The 19,256-nt window shown below is 37.8% G+C and overlaps 1 protein-coding gene across 25 annotated transcripts in view; it reads right to left on the reverse strand.

The window, feature by feature from the left end:
* dtna (dystrobrevin, alpha) overlaps positions 1-19,256 on the reverse strand; it is a 71,764-nt gene that overhangs the window by 30,266 nt on the left and 22,242 nt on the right. For 11 of the 25 annotated variants that reach the window (XM_035428672.1, XM_035428673.1, XM_035428670.1 and 8 more), the window contains 11 exons: positions 18,524-18,604; positions 17,401-17,614; positions 17,121-17,206; positions 16,094-16,248; positions 14,797-14,902; positions 12,209-12,375; positions 10,879-11,003; positions 7,512-7,520; positions 6,685-6,768; positions 5,201-5,287; positions 2,099-2,179 (listed from right to left, as the gene is read on the reverse strand). In XM_035428672.1, the coding sequence (XP_035284563.1) occupies positions 2,099-2,179; positions 5,201-5,287; positions 6,685-6,768; positions 7,512-7,520; positions 10,879-11,003; positions 12,209-12,375; positions 14,797-14,902; positions 16,094-16,248; positions 17,121-17,206; positions 17,401-17,614; positions 18,524-18,604 (1,195 nt within the window). The other 14 variants (XM_035428669.1, XM_035428678.1, XM_035428686.1 and 11 more) reach the window with 7 other exon arrangements.

Here is a 19,256-nt window from a genome sequence, read left to right on the forward strand (position 1 = left end):
TCATTGCCATTGGGTTTGGTTTCCTGGAAATACTAATCACAGTACATTGTGCTAAATGTTTCTGTTTCTTCTTCTTGGTAAAGCAACTACTGTCTCCACAGTCTTTCCGCTCAATATAGAGTGATACAGTACCCAGACAGCACACTCAGAAACGTGACATACAGTAGGCCCGACGTAGGTGCTCTGTTGCTCTCTGTCTGTGGGAGGTAATCGCGACGTAGTGTGCAGGTAGTTTGTCCATTGGGAAGATGTAGCATCTATTTTCTTACTGCTGCTCGGCTACAAAGTCGAATTAGTGTCAAAAGTATCAAACAAAACCCTGTGCGAAGTATCAAAGATGAAAGATAGTTTGCCCAATTTTTCCTTTTTGTTCCAAACTCTTGAAATCAATATTTTTCTTTGCAATATTTATTTCTCAAACAGAAATGTTTTGCTTGATAATTTTGACACAAATCGGATTCTGTCTTACAGTAAGCAACTTAGCCACAACAGCTTCCTAATGGGCAAACTACCTCCACGCAATGTCATGACTACCTCCCCCAGAGGGAGCGTGACAGACCGCCTATGTTGGCTTTGCATCATTGTGCAGTCAGGGTAGCTGTGGTCAAGCAAATATCTTTGGGAATCTTTCAAAGCCATCACATAATTTGTGGAGGTTAATTACACTGAAATGTTCTTATGCAGAGTGACTTCACAGTTTATATTTTAAAATTTCATAAAATGAATTTATACAGGTGCATGTTTTCTGAATATTTACTAAAGCAATTACCAGTATTTTCGTTTCAGGATTATATTTTCAGGTATATTTTTCTCAAAATGTTATTATAAGGCAGTAGTTGTTAATATGAACCACACTGGTAGTAGTACATAACACGTTTTAATCTATTTGTGTAAATTTTTTATATCAATATATAATTTTGAATTGACACACAATAAGACCACTTTTCAATTTTTATTATATATACAGGCTGTGAAAACAACTAGTAACGTTTATTATGGTTTTATGAAGGTACTGTGCGCCTGTACTTGACGAGTTTTCTTTAGGCCTACGATTTTACATTGTCCTCCAGAGAGAGCACCATACCTGTGAATTAACCATTGTCATTTTGATATTTGATTTTTTAAAATTTTGATTATTGTTTCAATCAATGCAGCAATAATTGCTTTGGTTACAAATGCAATACCCTTGAACAATTACATTATTGTATTACTGGTAAATACTGTTTTTTTAATTATTATTTTGAGGTTGCTTGAATGCTGATTTCCTTTAATTAAATTCTACCGAGCAAATAGGAAATACTTTACACTTCATTTATTGCCTGATAGGCAATATATCAAACGTAATTCCTTCATTGGAAGCCACACGGATTTCAAACATGGCACTGAAGCAGAACCTTACACTGTCAAATACAGTGAGACCATTAGTCACAATGACTGCTCATGAAATACGCTTGGCTATAACCATCCCTGTGCTTTACAACAGTTGTGATATGCGCTTCCATGTGACTGTTTTGCTCAGTCAGGTCCCAAACCTATCTCTGGTCATTTCCATCTGGTTTCCCCAGTGCTGGTTTTGATTGATAATGTCAAAAATGTCTCAGTTCACAAGCAGATATTTAGAAGGAAAAGAGTTGAAGGGAATTTGACTTAAATCAGAAGCAATGTAAAACATATATTATATTGTTTAGTGTGAACATAATAAATAAAAAAGCAGAAGCAACCATACTGCATGTGGGAAGACAAAATTATATATTCCATAGAATAGGTCAATAAAATATAACACAATAAATAATGCAGTAAGTAACAAGGGATGGGGCTATTTGAATTAATCGCTAAAATGAAAAGGTTGTCAATTTCTCACTAACGAATAATGTTGATCTTTGTTAATATTAAATACATGCATTATCTGTCTACCTGTCACATAGCTTGAGTATTAGAGTTGAGAGTTAAAGCAAAAAAAACAAAAAACAATTCCAGGTATAATGAGTAACTCAGCATGAGAGCACAGCCTCTCTTAGACAGTACACATCAGCAGGCGGTATACTGCCTTCAACACGTGCAAAGCCACACTCACACACATCACCTTCGTGTGACTTACCCCTTCCCTTTCAAAAGAGACGGAGCAGCCCTAGCCAAGTCTTTGCTCTGCTCAACTTCATTATTCTTGGTGTTAGGCAAGCTTTTTACAACAATACAGCAACACAGCAGAGAAGAGGGCAAAGAACATACATATTTAAATTGAAAGGAAAGACTGGGGTGAAAAAAAGTTATATAACAGTATAACAGAATATACAAATTATTCAAACAGCAGAGAATTGAGAACATCTCTAGACTTAAAGCATACATTATATCACAAGGTTGAATAAAATTAAAAGAGAGATAGAGGGTGCCAATGGCATCACAGAACTAAAACACACCGTGATTGATACAGAACTTGTGCGACCAGTGAACGTGTCTGTCTACACAGATCCAGAGGGCTGTTGTGGTTAGTAAAAATGATCATGTGACACAAATGATCCACACGTTGCATTTGCACTGAATTGGTCTAGAGCCAACGCACATGCTTATGCACATGTTCACAGATACGTGTGAAACATGTCAGGCCAGCTGACCATTCATTTCAGTTGTGAGCAAGGAAAGCTGGTGGTTCTGCAGGCAGCAACCTTGTAGAACCATAGAATCATACAGCCATAAGCTATATGATTCTATTTTTAAATTGATATATGGAATTGTCACTGCTTTTATATCATGTTAAAGGGAATTTATAAGTCAAATAAAAACATTAGACAAAATCCTTGCCAGCTGGCAAAGTTGCCAGCGGGGAAAGTTGGTATTTCTACAGGCAGCAATACCATGTAGAGCAACAGTATTTTATATTTTAACTGATATATGGAACTGTCACTGGTATTATCTTATGTTAAATAAATGTTAAATTAAAAGTCAAATAAAATTAAAATAAAAAAGAACTAATTAAGAATATCCTTGCCAATGCTTCCATGTGACAAATTCCAAATCAAATATCATCATTTAAACAATCTGCTTCAGTCAGAGAAGCCTCATTACTGCTGTGATTGGAGACATTCCCTCCCAGATTCAGAGCAGGAGAAAATGGAGAGCCACTCCTTCTAGGGTAACTGAGGTGGAAGGAGATTTTTCCCTTCCTATGAAAGGAAGGGCAAATTCCTTGGAGCCAGCCCAGTACATTTTTTGCACCTCTAATATCCCAACAAGTTTTGTTCATAGATTAGGAAACTGGATTCCCAGGCTGGTCTTGCCAATCTGGTGAGTCACCAATGCAGCAGTAACCAAGAGAACTATGGCAGACATTTGACCATGCGGCCTTGGCAGGACAAGGACAACTGTTGCCTGACAAAAGCGCTCACTTGTGCATATGCTGAGCACAACTTTGGCCTTTTAAAATGTTTTTTCCCCTTCTTGCTCACAGTGGAAATAGCATTATAAAGAATTACCCCTGTGTTCTAGGGGGTGAAGCTAAATTTAGCCATTAGTCAGTATATAACTTTTTGCCACAGCAAATGTGTTAAAACATGTTGTTTTAAACATATATCCAATAGGCCTATAGGAGGTTAAAAACAGTAGTCCCTATAGCCTAAATGAATGCCAATTTTCTTTAACATATTTTGGTAAAAAAAGTGATCTTTTTTTATTTAAAAGGGCACAAACTTCACACTTGAAAATGACTGATTTTGTAAATCCACTTAGTGCATATATTCCTCTCTCATAGGATCTCTTACAGAAGCCAGTTCATTTTCTTGTACTTCATTGTATCCAGAAATATCCCTGTTGCTCATGTTTCATAATGGCACAAACCATCAACTTAAAAAAATATGTATTAGAAATAAAATTCTTGTCAATAGCCTGAGGACCTTCTGATGAAATAATTAAGTACAGACAGTACAGAATTATTGTCTGATGCTTATAAATTTTGAGTGACATATTGATTGCCAAGCTGTGACAAAAAGAACAGTAATTTGAGCCTCAAGCTGCGTCCTAGAGATCACCGTATTTCAACAGGTCATGGGAAAAAAAAAACAGTTTGCCATTGTGAGTTTTGAAGCTATGAGGACATGCGCAAATTGATGGACACACCAGGACAGTAGATACTATACCTTTGAATACAGTACTACTTTTCATACTAACTGCAGTTTTTTCCTCCCAAGTTTAATGTCAAAGAACCTGAATAACAGTTTCCAGTCTTACCAATATTATGTAGCATTGTTACATGTGCCGCTTGTCCAGAACAAGCATTTTAACCCAAAAGAAAGCTCTGACCAAAGACAGTTTCCACCAGGGGTGTCAAACATCAGTTTTTTTTTTTGTTGCAAATCAATTACTTCAATTAGTCACTTAATTTGGTTAAACACACCAAAAACCAGCAGACACTGCAGCCCTGCAGGACTGGAGTTTGACAACCCGGGTTAGATCCTATAGACACCAATCCACGTGTCTTTCACATCGCCCATCCATAAATCATATAATTTGTGAAAAGTCACTTCATTATTTTAGGTTTTATAATAATAGTAATAATAATAATTTGTATTATTATTATTGAACAGGGCCCTGTTTCACAAAGCAAAATTACTGAGTTAGCTGGATAACTGCACTGAGAAAATCCTGGAACGCACCCAAATCTGGAACATAGACTGAAGTAAAAAGCTGTTCCAGGTTTTGCTCAGTGCAGTTATCCAGCTAAATTGGTAATCCTACTTCGTGAAATACCCCAGAGGACTGTAACTGAAGAGATTTAAAGTTATGCGAGTATTTGCATTTGAAGATGGATGACGTATAAGGCCCCCAGGATCGGCATTTCCATCATGTTAGAGACATGATTTCATTAATTTAGCAGATGCGCATATCAAAAATGACTTACAAAAGTAAATGATCAACAGTTGCCAGTTGCCCCCATTAGACACACAGTGGGTTAATTTAGTATTATTAACTCTAAAAAGATTAGTCTATATTAGGACAAACAGGTAAGTAGCAAACTAGAAAAAATGTTCCTCAGATGTCACATGACTGCGAAATGCAAATCACATGACAATTCAATATATCACACAATTACTCAATGCAGGCCACCTATGTTATAAAGCTGGAGAGTTATTTGACAGAGCATCTAGAGCTAGTAGGATTTAGTGAGTCCACTACTGAGCTACAGAATCTGAAAATCTGACATACTGACCGTGGAGCTCCGTTAAGCTGACTTACAAACAGGTTTATTAGAACATGCTCATCGCCATCACATTTCTCAGAATCAGACAGATGGCACCTGCACAATTCAAGCAGTAAGGTCACGGTCAGGACATGCACCCCAGTGGAATCAGTGTTCTACAGACACATTATTGCTAAGGATAAGCAGTTGAAAAGTTGGCTACAAAAACACTTTCAGGTTAATAGTATTCATCTTCATGAACACATTTTAAATCCAAACCAGCCACATTAAACCAATAAAAAGCTGTCCAGTTCTGCATTTCTTATGTGTGCAGTCACTCTCAATTGAGTCATTCACCATATAAAAGCAAACACCAGACCAGACACTTAAATTATTTTGTACTTTCAACATAACCATCGGATATCATTCAGTCATCTTAGTCACCTAGCTGTGATGCCATGCTGGCATTGCTATACTTTTCTGCCCTAAAGACCATATAACACAGCGATACTGTTCACATTATACTGCCATGCAGTTCTGCCTGCAATCTCCACATTATACTGCAATACTGTTATGCCCGTAATCTCCACATTATACTTCCATACTAGTTTGACCACAACCCTTTGAGGAGTAGGTTTTCTAGAATGTTTTTTTTTTTCAAAATTCTAAGTCAGTGTTCAAGAACTCCATCGCTTTCACTTACCAGTAGTGAGTTTTACATAAGCATTGGAATGTTCAGTTAAGAACATTCTAATCACATATTTGTGATCTCACACCTGAAAGGGTTAATCTTAACATCGTACTGCCATACTGTTCTCCACTTTATACTGCCCTTAATCATCATAGCAAAATAAAAATATGGCTACAAGAGCTCTCCAACAAGAAAACTTAATGGAAAGACATACAGTACATAGATGTAACTGTATGTTAAATTGTATGAAATTTTAAGTATAAGAAATATTCTGTTGTTTTTTTATATCAGGGATTCCTATGCTATTTCATTTGAAAGTTTATGCATATGCTGCATGAGTTTTTCCAATATACTTAAAATTCCACATATTAAAGGAAAAAGCAATATATTTAAATCAATGCATATTGTGTATATCTACGTATATAGATACACCAATGTATTTTGCAGTATACTTGACCCATATCATTTTTAATTTCTGATTTCACATACATTAACCAAATCTGTCCATTATGTTTTGGAAAGGGAAAAAGTAACATTATCAAGTACATACAAAATGTCCCCTTTTCTTTCTTTTTTCTTCACTACCAAACAACACAACATCCCTACTGCCTCCACATAAATGTTATCATTACAGAATTAATATAATGAAAGACTTTCACAGACTATTCCTCTTTAGTCATGGGAGTGCTTCATGGTCCACCAGGCCAGCGGCAATTACGAGTACCTGTTCACCTTTTTAATACACAGAGACGAATGCTTCCTGACCAGACTGCATTCACCCCCACTCAGGGCTTTGCAGTCTTGTTATAAAACAATTGCTCACCTCTTGTTTGCGAAAGGGCTTCCTGAGGAGGGTACTGAGTGGGAGAACAGGGACTCATTCATGCTGTTCACGGGTCGGGGAGGCCTACGGTGAAGATAGACATACTTGCTTAAACATCTTTAGTTTAATATTACGCCCAAAAATCTTCACTGCAGATTGCTACTTGTTTAATATTTTGGCCAACAATCTTGCTAGTGAGATATTCAGTAGTTCTGCTTTGGGGACATGCTGTACTGGAAATCATGTAGTCTATAATAAGATGTCAGATTAAATTTATGAAGTTTAATGGAATATGGATAAAACAATAATGCAATAAAGCAGGACTCACTTGGATTAATCAGAGATTCTAGGTAGCAGTAATAGCCAAGTGCTATGATTAAATAAATTTATTAATATTTTGCAAACTTCTACCATAATGGATTCAAAATAGTTTCAAAATCAGTGCTAATATAAAAGGCAGTTAGTTCACAATTACTGAACAAAAAATTTGGTGTTAGGACTAAAATGCATTATTAGAAAGTAGCGTTGTGGTAATATGCTATGTCAGTTATAATATTATCCAGTTTGTACGTATCACCAATATGATGCAATATTAAATGCTGTTAGGATTTTATAAGGCAAAATATAAAATTTTTTATTTATGAACTAAAACACACATATATTACAACACTTTATAGTGCTCAAGACAAAACGGACACAGTGTAAATTAAATGAAGAAATGCCGCTTACGCTGTTGAAAATGAGTATGCAACTGTATTTAATTATAAACTACAACAAGTTACAACAATAGACAGATCAATAGTAATCTATAAAATAAACACACTTACCAAGTATCTCTATTGTGTAGCGCGTAAAGAAACAATAACAAATGTTGGTTACAGTGAAGGAATCCCACAAGGACATCTTAAAATTACCACACAAAGAACCAAAGCCAAAGAACAGCCCAATCAATCTTCATCAGAACAGACGTGTGTACTGAAACATTACTTTCATTTCTTATACATGTAGAGGTAAAAATAAACACAACTCCAAAATGTCTTGAGCAATCCAGGAGTCTTTTGCATGTGCTTGAACGAAGGAGGTGGGGGAATTCCTGGCAATTGAACCCTCCCTCCCACGATGGGTAACTATGTATCATCCTGTGGGACTCCAGGACACTGTTGCTTTGCTACATCAGGGAATAAAGCTTTAGCAGGAAATGCCACCAAGAAGTCATCATTGTTTAATTTGCAAATGTAAACATAACATGGATCGCAACAACAAAACTACACTTGACAATTTAGCAGACATCATGCCTGTTTAGATCATTTGGATGATCTGTTCACTTGGTAAACTGTCAAGTCCAGCACTGGTTTTTTGGTTTTTTAAAGAGTTTCAATCACCAGATAATCCACTGTAGGGGAGAGTGGTGAAATAACAGTTTCTGTATTTGGCTCAATTCAGAAAATATTACTAGAGATAGATTAATCATTTTTTAACATAAACAATCTACAACCCTTGGCCATGATTACAAACCACAATGAAGTTTCTGGGAAATACCATTCACCAGCAATCTGACTTAAACTACCGAGAGTTAATTTGTTACATTTAAGCCCATGGGTGGGGTAAAAAATAACGTGGCGCGGGGTACATCTAACAGTCTTAATAGCTTTAAAAGTTAACACAAAGTACGGCAATTCAATACAATTCCACGTTATAGGATACAAACAGTCTTTAAGCTATTTTTTGTATTACATTTATGTTTTTTGTGGCCTACTTTTATTGGTGAAAATCTATCACAAGACTCATCTAATGTCTTTTTGATCCAAACGGCTGTATCAGTTGATGTCACATGTCACCATGTAGCCTAAAGTTGAGTTAAATATATTTACAAAGATAGGGTCTGAGTTTAACAAATCAAATTGCTTGGTTAATCAGTATTCTACTGACAACAGGCTACCAACCCATCACTAAAGTCCAAGTTAACTTTGGTAACCAAGAGCCAAAATAAATAAAATCGTAAATAAAAGCACAGACAGGAAATGTGACTGGAAGGAGTGATCATGCAGGGAGGGGAGAGCGAGTTGGCACAAGGTTGCAGAATGGAGAGATCTGGGGTGTAGGGTTTGAAGATTAATTGTAAGTATGGTGGAGCAGTCCGATTCACTGTCCTGAAAGTTTTTTAACTTTTTGCAAGCTATAGCAGATAGCTAGTGAAGTGAGATGATGAGAGGTGTGACATGAGCATAACTGGGAAGGTTGTCGAAAAAACTTGTAGGTCTGATCTGTGTTAGCTGTAGGGGTTTAGTGGAAAATGCAGGGAGGGCATTGAGAATGAAATTGTAATAGTGCAGGTATGAAAGTAGCAGAGCCTAGACAAGGAGCTGTGTACAGCTAATGATAAGGAAAGAATTCTTCTTATGTTTTATAGAAATAATCTGGACACCTGACTCATTGCTACTACACAGAGAGAAGACCTGATCATCCTGGATCTTGCTGCTTGCAGTGCAAGAGCTCTGAGTGAACTCTCCGGTAGCATCTAGGTTAAAGGAAAGGTCTTGTAGTGGTGAGGAATTAGAGGGAATATAGAGCATCAGAGTCTTGGCCAGATTGAACTTCAGACAATGGTCTGCTATCCAGCACGAGATGTCCTTCATGCAAGTTGTGATGCAAAGTGAGACCTGAGTGTCAGATAAGAGTGGAAAATCTGAGTATCGTCACCATTAAAATAGTACGAAAAACTGTGAAATCACAGACACAAGCAATTACGCATAAATGGAAAAAAGAGGACGCCGAGACTTGAACAACACCTGTAAGAAGGTCCTGGGCACAAGACATGCCAACATCGCAGGAAAACCTAAAGGCCATTTCAGAGATATACTGTAGAATTCAATCCACTTCAGTAAGCACTGCCTGGTACCCAAAGAAGAGCCAGGATGGAGAGGAGGAGTATGTGGTAGATAGTATCTAAAGCTGGAGAAATGTCTTGTAAGAATAGAGCAGAAGAAAAGGAAGATGTTCTAAGCAACTGCAGTGCTTCAGTGATAGTGAGAAGGATGGTCTGAGAAGAGTGACTAACCAAAAAATCTGACTTAGAAGGGGTCAAGAAGGTTTTGGAATAGGAAGTAAGAGAGTTGGTTAGAAGCTGCACATTCCAGAGTTTTGAAAACAAAGTATAATAGAGAGACTGGTTCATAATTCTGGAAGCAGAAGGGTCCAGAGTCCATTTGTTCAACATGGTGTAATTCAAACCTACCTGGGGGCTGTTGCCATGCAGTCTGTGGACAATGATAGAAATAGAGCATCTCTTATTTAGAAATTATATTATCTAATTTCTTTATTTTTATCGTATTTAGCTGTTTATCACTCAGGCTATTGGGGTTACAAATGAGATCTGTGCGTCTCTGAAAAAGCTCTGTGTCATGTGTCTGTCTGTAGGACGTGAGGCAGGGTAGGAGAGCTTGCTTTTAGTTCACATGTTGCACATATTTCAATATGTACCAAGAATAAACATTTGGTTATTACAGAAATGAAATGAAGAGGAGGTGAGAGCTGCCCTGGTGAAGTGAAATAGATTCAGGGGACAAAAACGAAACGCTCTGCTGAAATTAGAATTTCATGGAATAACATGGCTGTTTGGTTTTGAAAATTAAAGGCTCTCAGTGATGCACACAGATAAATCACTCTCTGTCACCGCAAAGATGCCCCCCACCAGTCAATCAGATCTTGAGCTTTCTAGTGCTGACTACGGCTACTGTGGACAATAGGACTCAATTCTGCCAAAGGTTATGAGGGTTACAGTCACATCATAGCAACTCATCTAGTGGAACATGCACCTTCTATCTACCTGTGCCAGTTGCGTACATAGTTTGGTTTCTTTGTACTATAACTGTGCACACAGCTGGACATACGTGGTAGAGTGGACCAACATAAAACTGACAGAATAGCAATGGAACAGGTCTGAATTTGGACATGAAGGAAAATGGGGAATTATTTTTTAAACAAATATTTATTTTATTTGGTTAGAAAAACCAAACCAAAATAAGAAGCATTTATTATTGCACTCTAAACTGTCAATTTATGAGAACTAAGCTCCAAAAATAGTTCATTTCCATTGAGGTAAAATCTATAACCCAACATGGAACAATCCACTGAAAAAAAAACTTGGGCCACATTATAACACCCCAGTGTTTTGTGCATGTTCATTGTACTTACACAATATGAGCCAGGTTTAACGGTTTCTCGGGCTGGTCTGGGAACATGGGATGCAAAGGTTCACGACTGGAAGCACAGCTGAGGGACTTGCTCAGAGCATTAGTTAATTTCTTAGCAGGAGATTTCTGGGGGGAAAAAACAAAGTGAGCAGCGAATGAAAAAGGAAATATATGATTTGAAAGGGTTTTCACTATATTTCATTAGATGAAAGGCCAACACATGTTTGATATTCTTTAAAAGCTTAGAATTTCATACAATTTATGCTTGTCACACTCTAACAGACAAGAATCTATAGTATAGATTTTATGAAATAATTTACTGTTCGCATTCACATCAGACTCTCACAGAGTATGAAATGCTATTCTTTTCATGCACTATTTTAAGAATTTAGCTTCTTTTGATTGAATTCAGAATTTCTTGTCTGGAGAGAAAAAGCCATTTCCCTGCACTACAGACCGAGACCATAATTCTCTCTGACACCTAAGCTGTTGTAAAGATGTCCTGTGCAGTTATTCACTTCACCCACAGTGACTGGTTCGGGCTTTTCAACATTAACACATCAATAACGAAGATCCAGGCTGTGTGAGGGTAGACACTTCGTTTTCATTTTAGTATAGTTCACAATTGTGATAACAGCTCAAGGATGCAGCCCACACTATGAAGAAAAAAAGGTCTCAGCAGTGGGAAGTAGACACAGCAACCATACTAGAAATAGAACTGAAACATAATGACCACAGCGCAACAGGAATATTGGAGATGACACATGAGAATTTTTAAAAAGCAGAATGATGAAAGCCGTGGACCACAGCTGAATAATTTATGTCATCTATCCTAATCTCTATCCCAGGGACAAACATATTTTATGAAATTAATTGGTGAAATTATATTTTAAACCCAAAGAGACTTTTAACCACCTCAAAATCACCTGGAATCACCTGCAACTTTTACAGCAGGGCTTTGGTGCTTGTATCTTGCAATGATCTAATTTATTAACATGTAAATTGTCAGTTATACTTGAAGTTACCAAGAAGGAAAAGTAGGCTATAGGCTCACATCATTGCAGGAGTCAGATTTTCTACTTTTGAATACCCCCTAAGGATCCTGTGAGTGACCAGGTTGGCTTTTATTGATGAACCAGTCTCTGCTCCCATTGAGCCCTATTGATCACTGACTTTTAGTCTTAAATTTCCTTTAAGTCTTCTCTCCATCAGAACAAAACATGCACAACTTATTTTTAAACAAAGGACACTGTATCAGTATGTTGCATGACAGAGAAAAGGATTGTTGGGTACAAACTGGTTTAATGCAGTCAGAGCCCCCTCCTCCTTACCCATGATGTGTACTCCTTCATTTGGTGCTGGTTGCTATGGGAACCACTGGCATGTCCCCTCCAGAAACAGTCCTGACAAAGCTGGTAATTATGACACTGCTGGCAGCGATAGCGAAATCCCATCATGCTCTCAGTGTGGCAGTGGGAGCACTCGACCGGGTGAAAGACTGGGGGAGGGAAGAGATCACAACATCAAAGTCCTGGTTATATGCCAGGAAATAGGAATCTTACTGGCCTGGATCTCTACACTAGGCTGCTCTGACAGAACATTTTGCTGATGTTCTGGATTACTCCTGATAGCTGGGGATGTATTTAACAGTCTTTCGGTGAACCTCTCCTACCGGTTTAGCATTCATCTACAGGCTGAATATAGTATATCCCCTGTATCTCATCATTCTGAACAGAGGCAGCGTTTAAAGTGATTCATAGTGAGACTGATTGCATGGGGGAGGAGATAATGCAGTCATAATTCCTCCCTACAATCCAGTCTGTGTTCCAGTAGTATTGTTCTGTTGAACACTACTGACGGAGAAGTGATAAGTCTTTTTAATGTACTGTTGATGTTCTCGGTTGAATGATCTTATATTTCTTTCTCACCCAAAAGAAAATATGCAGATGTTGCAGAAAAAAACGGGTAGGATTTGAGCATTGGAAACTCAGAAAAACAACCTACAGTGACAGGGGATACGAGAGATCTTCTGGACTGCCTTCTCTTTTTGTCTTTCTCTCTCTTTGGCTCTCAGCATCAATTTAACTGAAATTGCTACTTGTGGGATATAATCTGAGCATAGTGATTAACAATTGAAATTGCAGTGATGTGACTAGTGGGAGAAATATGCTTTGTGTTTGTGCGGCAGAACGTCCTCTACAGAAGGTGACATCACACCCTGGATCCTCAATAACCACACGGACAATCCTACATCTGACTGCAGTCACTCAGCAGATCAGCAGGTAAAGTGAATACTTTATAGTGCAGAAAGTAGCTGAGGCCTGCCATTTAGAGCCTGTAGCAAACAAACCTGCTTCAGTTAGATAAAGTGGTTCTAAAAATGCAGCTGAAAAGCTACAGTTCTAACTGTACCAACTCTGTCAGTTATGTTCTAACAGAATGTATTGGCCAAATGCTAATGGTTGAGTTCAGGTGCAAAAATGAGAAGTCATGCAGCTAATATTACTGAGAGTATGCTGCTCATTTTAGGACACCCAGCATAAGTGTGTGGAAGTTGTATCAGTCAGACAAAGTCGAGACAGGAAAAAAAACTTGGTATCAGAAAAACATCCTTGACTTGGTGTGAACTACTGCAAGATTGTTTACTTCTTTTGTCTATTATTTGGCAACAGATTTGAAAGAGCTACCATAAACTACAATGAATGTGCTGGTGAAAGAACAAATTGGATTTTGGCCGAGAATTCAAAATAATTGATAGTTTCAATGGATCTGTACTCATATATTAAAGGCATATATATTACTATGCACGATTTACCTTGATAATATAATAAAATTACCATGCTAAGGCACATCTATGATGCACTAACAATCCCGGCCTTTAAGCACTTTTGCCAAATCTTTACCTTTACCTGCATTTGTTATTCTAAAATGTGTTCCGGGCATTTCTGTGCATGATGCACATTTCTGTGTTGGGAGGGGAGGGAGTGGCTACAGAGCCTAGGATCAGATTTGTGCTTTGTTGCTAGCTAACTAGCCATGGCTCAGATACAGTGAAGCAAAAAGACAAACCGCCAGGGCTCGTTCAATGCAGAGTTAACCCTGGAACTGCTTTTGCTTGGTGAAGTTCACCAAGAGGATGAAAAGAAATGAGGAGCTGGCTTGTTTTCTGTTTGACCTATAAGTAACATTACCTTTAGCTATCCAGCTAGGATTGCCAGATGTTTGTTTTTTTTTCACTGGAATGTCCGGTTTTCAAATTATTTGTACAGGTCTGGTTTGTGGTTCTGACTGGACGATGTAGGTAATGTCGGTCTGAGTAACTGATGGGATTAATTTACCAGCAACGTCTAATGAATTTACGTGTCAGTGACTCGGGGGTGAGTGGGTTGCATTCCAAATCTTCTCATAAAAGCAGCTTATCCATATTAAATTACAATTGTACAATATAACGCACAAAAAATGAATCCTGTAATGACTACCATTCCAGAGCGGTATTCATGAATTTCACAATAATGGCCAGTCCAGTTAATTAGAAAATGCAAATACAAATGGTCACTGAAAGCAATGAAGTAACTGCAAGCATAACTGAAATGCAAACTATTACTCTAGCTATTACTGTATTGGCAATATTTAAATATCAAATACAAAGGTTTAATATATTCAATGATACTGTACATCATAAAAAGGGAGCAGCGATAAACACAAGGCCAAAGTATGTGGATACAATAGATTTGTTGTAATAAATACGTATATACTACTACTACCAATAATCATCAATCAAAGACTGAAATATTCTTCAACATTCTGAGACTAATAAATAAATTAAAACTAATAATGGCTCACAAATACATTAAATGTAAACATTTTTTCCAGTAAAGAAACTGTTCAGAAATTGCCTGAACAACTAACAGTGGCTCACCATTCTCTACGTTGGCTAGTCGGTGCATTAGTGGCAACCAGACCAGACACTGAGGGGGAGGATCAGACATGAGCGTGTCCAGGAAGGTATTGAGGGAGACCTTCTTCTGTCCATTTCAATTGGAGGATGGAGAAAGACCATAGTTAGACAAACAGTGTACAGTAACTTAAACATGCCTGAAAGCTAAAAAGAGCCAGCATTTTATTCTTTTCTTTGTTAGGCAGGAGTGCTTTCACAGTCTGGCTCTTATAACTGTTCTCTTGACAGAAAGCCACAAAATAAAAAGTAGAAAATCAAATTAAGTGTGACAGAGTGTAATTGTACAGAGCTGCACTGTATGTTACAAATGGGGTGTGTAATCAGTTAGTAGGCACACTATCTCTCTCTCTCTCTCTCTCCTCTCTCTCAAATTTCCAGAAACATGGAAACCACATAACATGTAACAAGTATGACCACAACACTATAATAATAATTATGCTAATAATAATAATAACAATAATAGTAATAATAATAAACATATTCACATAGTGTTGAAAAGAAACAAATAACATCAATTAAGATGTGAACATGCATAGCAGGGGTTTATGGTGGAGTGAATTTGGATGACTTAGTTTTACTGTAAATGAGTTCAGAATTTTGTGCGTTTTTGTATGCTGATAATTAATGGATAAAAGCCTAATTCTGCCCCGCATGCATTGTTTGGAGTTTTTCTTTGTAATTTTTAAATTCCACATGCAGGGATTATGTTGGGTGTTTTTCCCATTTGGTGTAATTCGGGTTAATAATGGGACCCCACGCTTCACTACCACACACCTCTCTCTCACACACACATGCAGGCTATACAGTATACTGGCCTGGCTTACTGGCTAAGCTATTGATATGGAAAGCTGAAAAAGTTTTTGATAAAATGCACTGACAATTAAAGTTAAATGAGTGGCTATAGCATATACACAGTAGGGGAATTGTGTAGTACATATCCATCCATTTTATAAACCCCTATCCCTGCAGTGAACAAAGGGCAGGAGTGCACCCTGGACAGGTTGCCAATCCATCGCAGGGCACACACACATTGATACCTACAGGCAATTTAGAGTCTCCAATTAGCCTAGGAATAAACCGGAGAACCAGGCCGAAACCCACAAGGACACGGGGAGAGCATGCAAACTCCACACCGAAAGGCACTCAGTTAGGATTCAAACTTATATCTTCTTGCAGTGAGGCAAAAGTGCTATAACCGCTAAACACATAACAATTCAATAAATAATTATACAGATAGTAGTTTTTGTATAGAACTCACCTGCTGGGCAAAGCAAGACCTTGTGACTTGTTCAGTGTAACCAAAGGAAGGGCCCTCAAAAACGGTTGTTGGCAGTTTCAGAACTTCCCGCAAGAACTGATCAAATTTGGAGTAAATCATTATGCCACTAGAGTCTGATATCTGTGAAAAAATATCTGGTAGAACAAAGCAAAAATATTACTTAGTCAAAGTAAAAAAGGGCTAGCAACTATTACACCATGTACCTGTCAAATAAATGGAAATTGCAGAATCTAAGTAGGCACTGGCTTGGTTGGGAGACCTCCAGGAAAACCTATTTACTGCTGGAAGAGGTGTTGGTATGCCAGCAGGGGGCACTCTTCCCCCTGGACCAAATATAAATCCAATGCCCGGGCACAGGGATAGGGAGCACTGTGCTGTAGAAGGTACCATCCTTCTGATAAACCTGTGGCTCTGATTCACTATTAAAAAATTTAAAAAAATTTTGAAAATATGCAGGCCTTTTAAATGGTATTTTATATTTGTCAAAGAAATTAATTGTACTTGTCAAAGTATTGGATGTTAAATGTGTTCAGCTAATTTGCTTGCTGCATTGACATAGCATCATCTTCTGGAATGGATGCTCCAAGTGAATAATAGAAAAGAAACAGCCACCTGGTCACATGCATTTATAATAAGCACACACAAGGTTGTGTCCGACTCGATTTATGAATGTAATTGAAACTGGTAACAGCTACTGATATGTCAAAGCTGTCTAAAGTAAAATTTCATATTGATAGGCTGAATATTTTCTGAGTAAATGAGAAAAATCCAAAAACAGTTACAGTTATACCGATTCCCCATTATAATTATCCGTCCGGATCTGTCATTAGTAATTTGGTGAAAATCTGTTCTGGATTAATTTTTAAAATCTCATGCTTGCTGTTAATGACACTGTACCAGGTAGGTACTCACACACTCAGGTCTATGCATGGCTTCCATTAATAAAGTAAAACTGTACAGTTTGTGCCTGTTCGTTACCAAAGAAACTACTAATACTACAACTTACATCTTAATTTGTCTAAAATCTTTCCCCCACAGATTGTTGCCAGGGCCATCTTCACAACAAAGACTGAGATTTTACCATGGCCTTCCCTGCAAGAGAACACAGCAAAATCACAAGACAGAAACAGTCTGTGTCCTCACAGCACAAGGGCTCAGAGAGCTGCACGCTGGGGGCCAGCTGATGAAATGCTGCCCTGCTGGTTTTTCCAGCTTTAATGAACAGATATGAGGAATTTAGCAAGCAAATGGGACTTGGCTGGGTGATGGTAACGGGGAGGACTTACGGATCATATGCTGCCAGTAGGAAGTTAAGCAGAAGGCTGATTGACTGCTCCACGTTGATCTGGTGGGTGGTGGGCATACGCTTGTTCAGCTGATAAAAAATAGTGGACAGTATTGCTTCCAGACGAGTCATGGAAAACTCAGTGTTGAGGTCCATGGTGTTTAGACCATTTTCCCGAAAAGCCTCAATGACATTCCAGATGTCCACCAGATGCACTGTACAGGACAGCATGAAAAATAGCACAAATCATTATTTTTGTTTTGACTGACGTAGCTAAACATGGAGAGAATAGAGGGAAAACTATCAGAATAAAGCAAACAAATCAGACAAAGTCTTGTCAGCTGTATGACTTGAAAGATTACAAAGACGCTCAAATGCCAGCTAATACATGGTCGACAATCTTAAATTATTAGAAATGTGTATCTTCATCCAGCATTTCACACATCTGCTCAATTAGAACATGCTCTCTCTGCTTATGTTTTGTTTGGTTTATAGGACACACAGACTACCCTTTTCTGTTCACATTGGTTTTTTAGATGTGATTTATATGTTTATTAGAATAAGGCTTATAAATGAGGATTTAATTGGGATGTCTGGTCACCTTAACAATACCACCTCACACCAACTTCACAGATACATATCTGAGAATTACAGACAATACAGTAAACTTTTATGGCATAAGCTTGATATAATCTGATTGGCTGGTGGAGTTGGTTTATCACGTAACACAGCAACCCCAGAGACTTTGTGCTCTTCTGTTTCCCTGACTTGTACTTCCATTTTCTAAATTAACAGGAAGGGTTGTTTGGCTATACAATAAATGAATGCATCACTTTGCAAATGGTGAGATTTTGAGGGTTAACACTATGCAAACAAATATCAATGCAAGATATAACTGAGCTAAGCTTGTGTACAGAGTCGTGTTCATTTCTTTTTTATTTCAAATTGGTCAGCCCACTAAAAAATACTTGGTATATTTCAGCATCAGGTTCTTCCTAGACACTTTGTTTGTGTTACTGGTAATGGTAACAGTTTTTGGTTCTCACGCTGGTAACTCATGCAGATGCTATTTATGACACAGAAGGCGTGAATCTGCCATTAACCAATGAATGCCTTATACTCACAATTGCATTTCTTCTGAACAAATCTGAGTTTGCAAGCTGTTCTGTAGGTTGATAATCTAATACGATCCAAGTCTTGAGCCCCTGTGAAAAATTGAAATCACAAGAGGATTAACAAACATCTTTAAGAAAAATACAGTAAACAAGGACACATATGAGTATGCTATAAAAGCAGTCTGCGTGCTGGTGATAGACAGAGTGGAGCCAGCAGGAGGATATCCTTGTGACAGACCACATACAGGGTGGTTTAAGTGGGCACATACTTCAATGCTAAATCTATCCATCATTATGAGTGACACAGTCAACTGGTGTCCTGCAACACAGAGTGAGCTGTCCTGGTAAGACCCCCACATTAACAAGAACTTTTTCCCTACAACTGGGCATTTGATCAATAAGCAAAATCACTGCATTAATCTTACTATACATTGTGGTGGGAGAGCACTGGCTAACCAATACATCTGTTTAAACCAAACACCTGTATCATTTAATAAATGAGTCCACAACTGCCGTTGAATCTCTTTATTCCTCCATTAGAACCACATTATTTGATTGACCCAAATACTAGGCTCCACAATATATTACATAATTATGTAGGGGTTGTTCAAATGTTAAATTATTTTTTATTAAAATAAGCTAATTTGCCTTATTTGGGTAGGCACCATTATCATTATTTTTTTAAGGTGAGCAGGACAATCTACCCTCTTTCATATTTTTTTGCTTCATTCAGGCAGGTAAA

This window comes from Anguilla anguilla, chromosome 8 (genome assembly GCF_013347855.1).
Source record: "Anguilla anguilla isolate fAngAng1 chromosome 8, fAngAng1.pri, whole genome shotgun sequence".
In the NCBI taxonomy this organism is placed as follows: domain Eukaryota; kingdom Metazoa; phylum Chordata; class Actinopteri; order Anguilliformes; family Anguillidae; genus Anguilla; species Anguilla anguilla.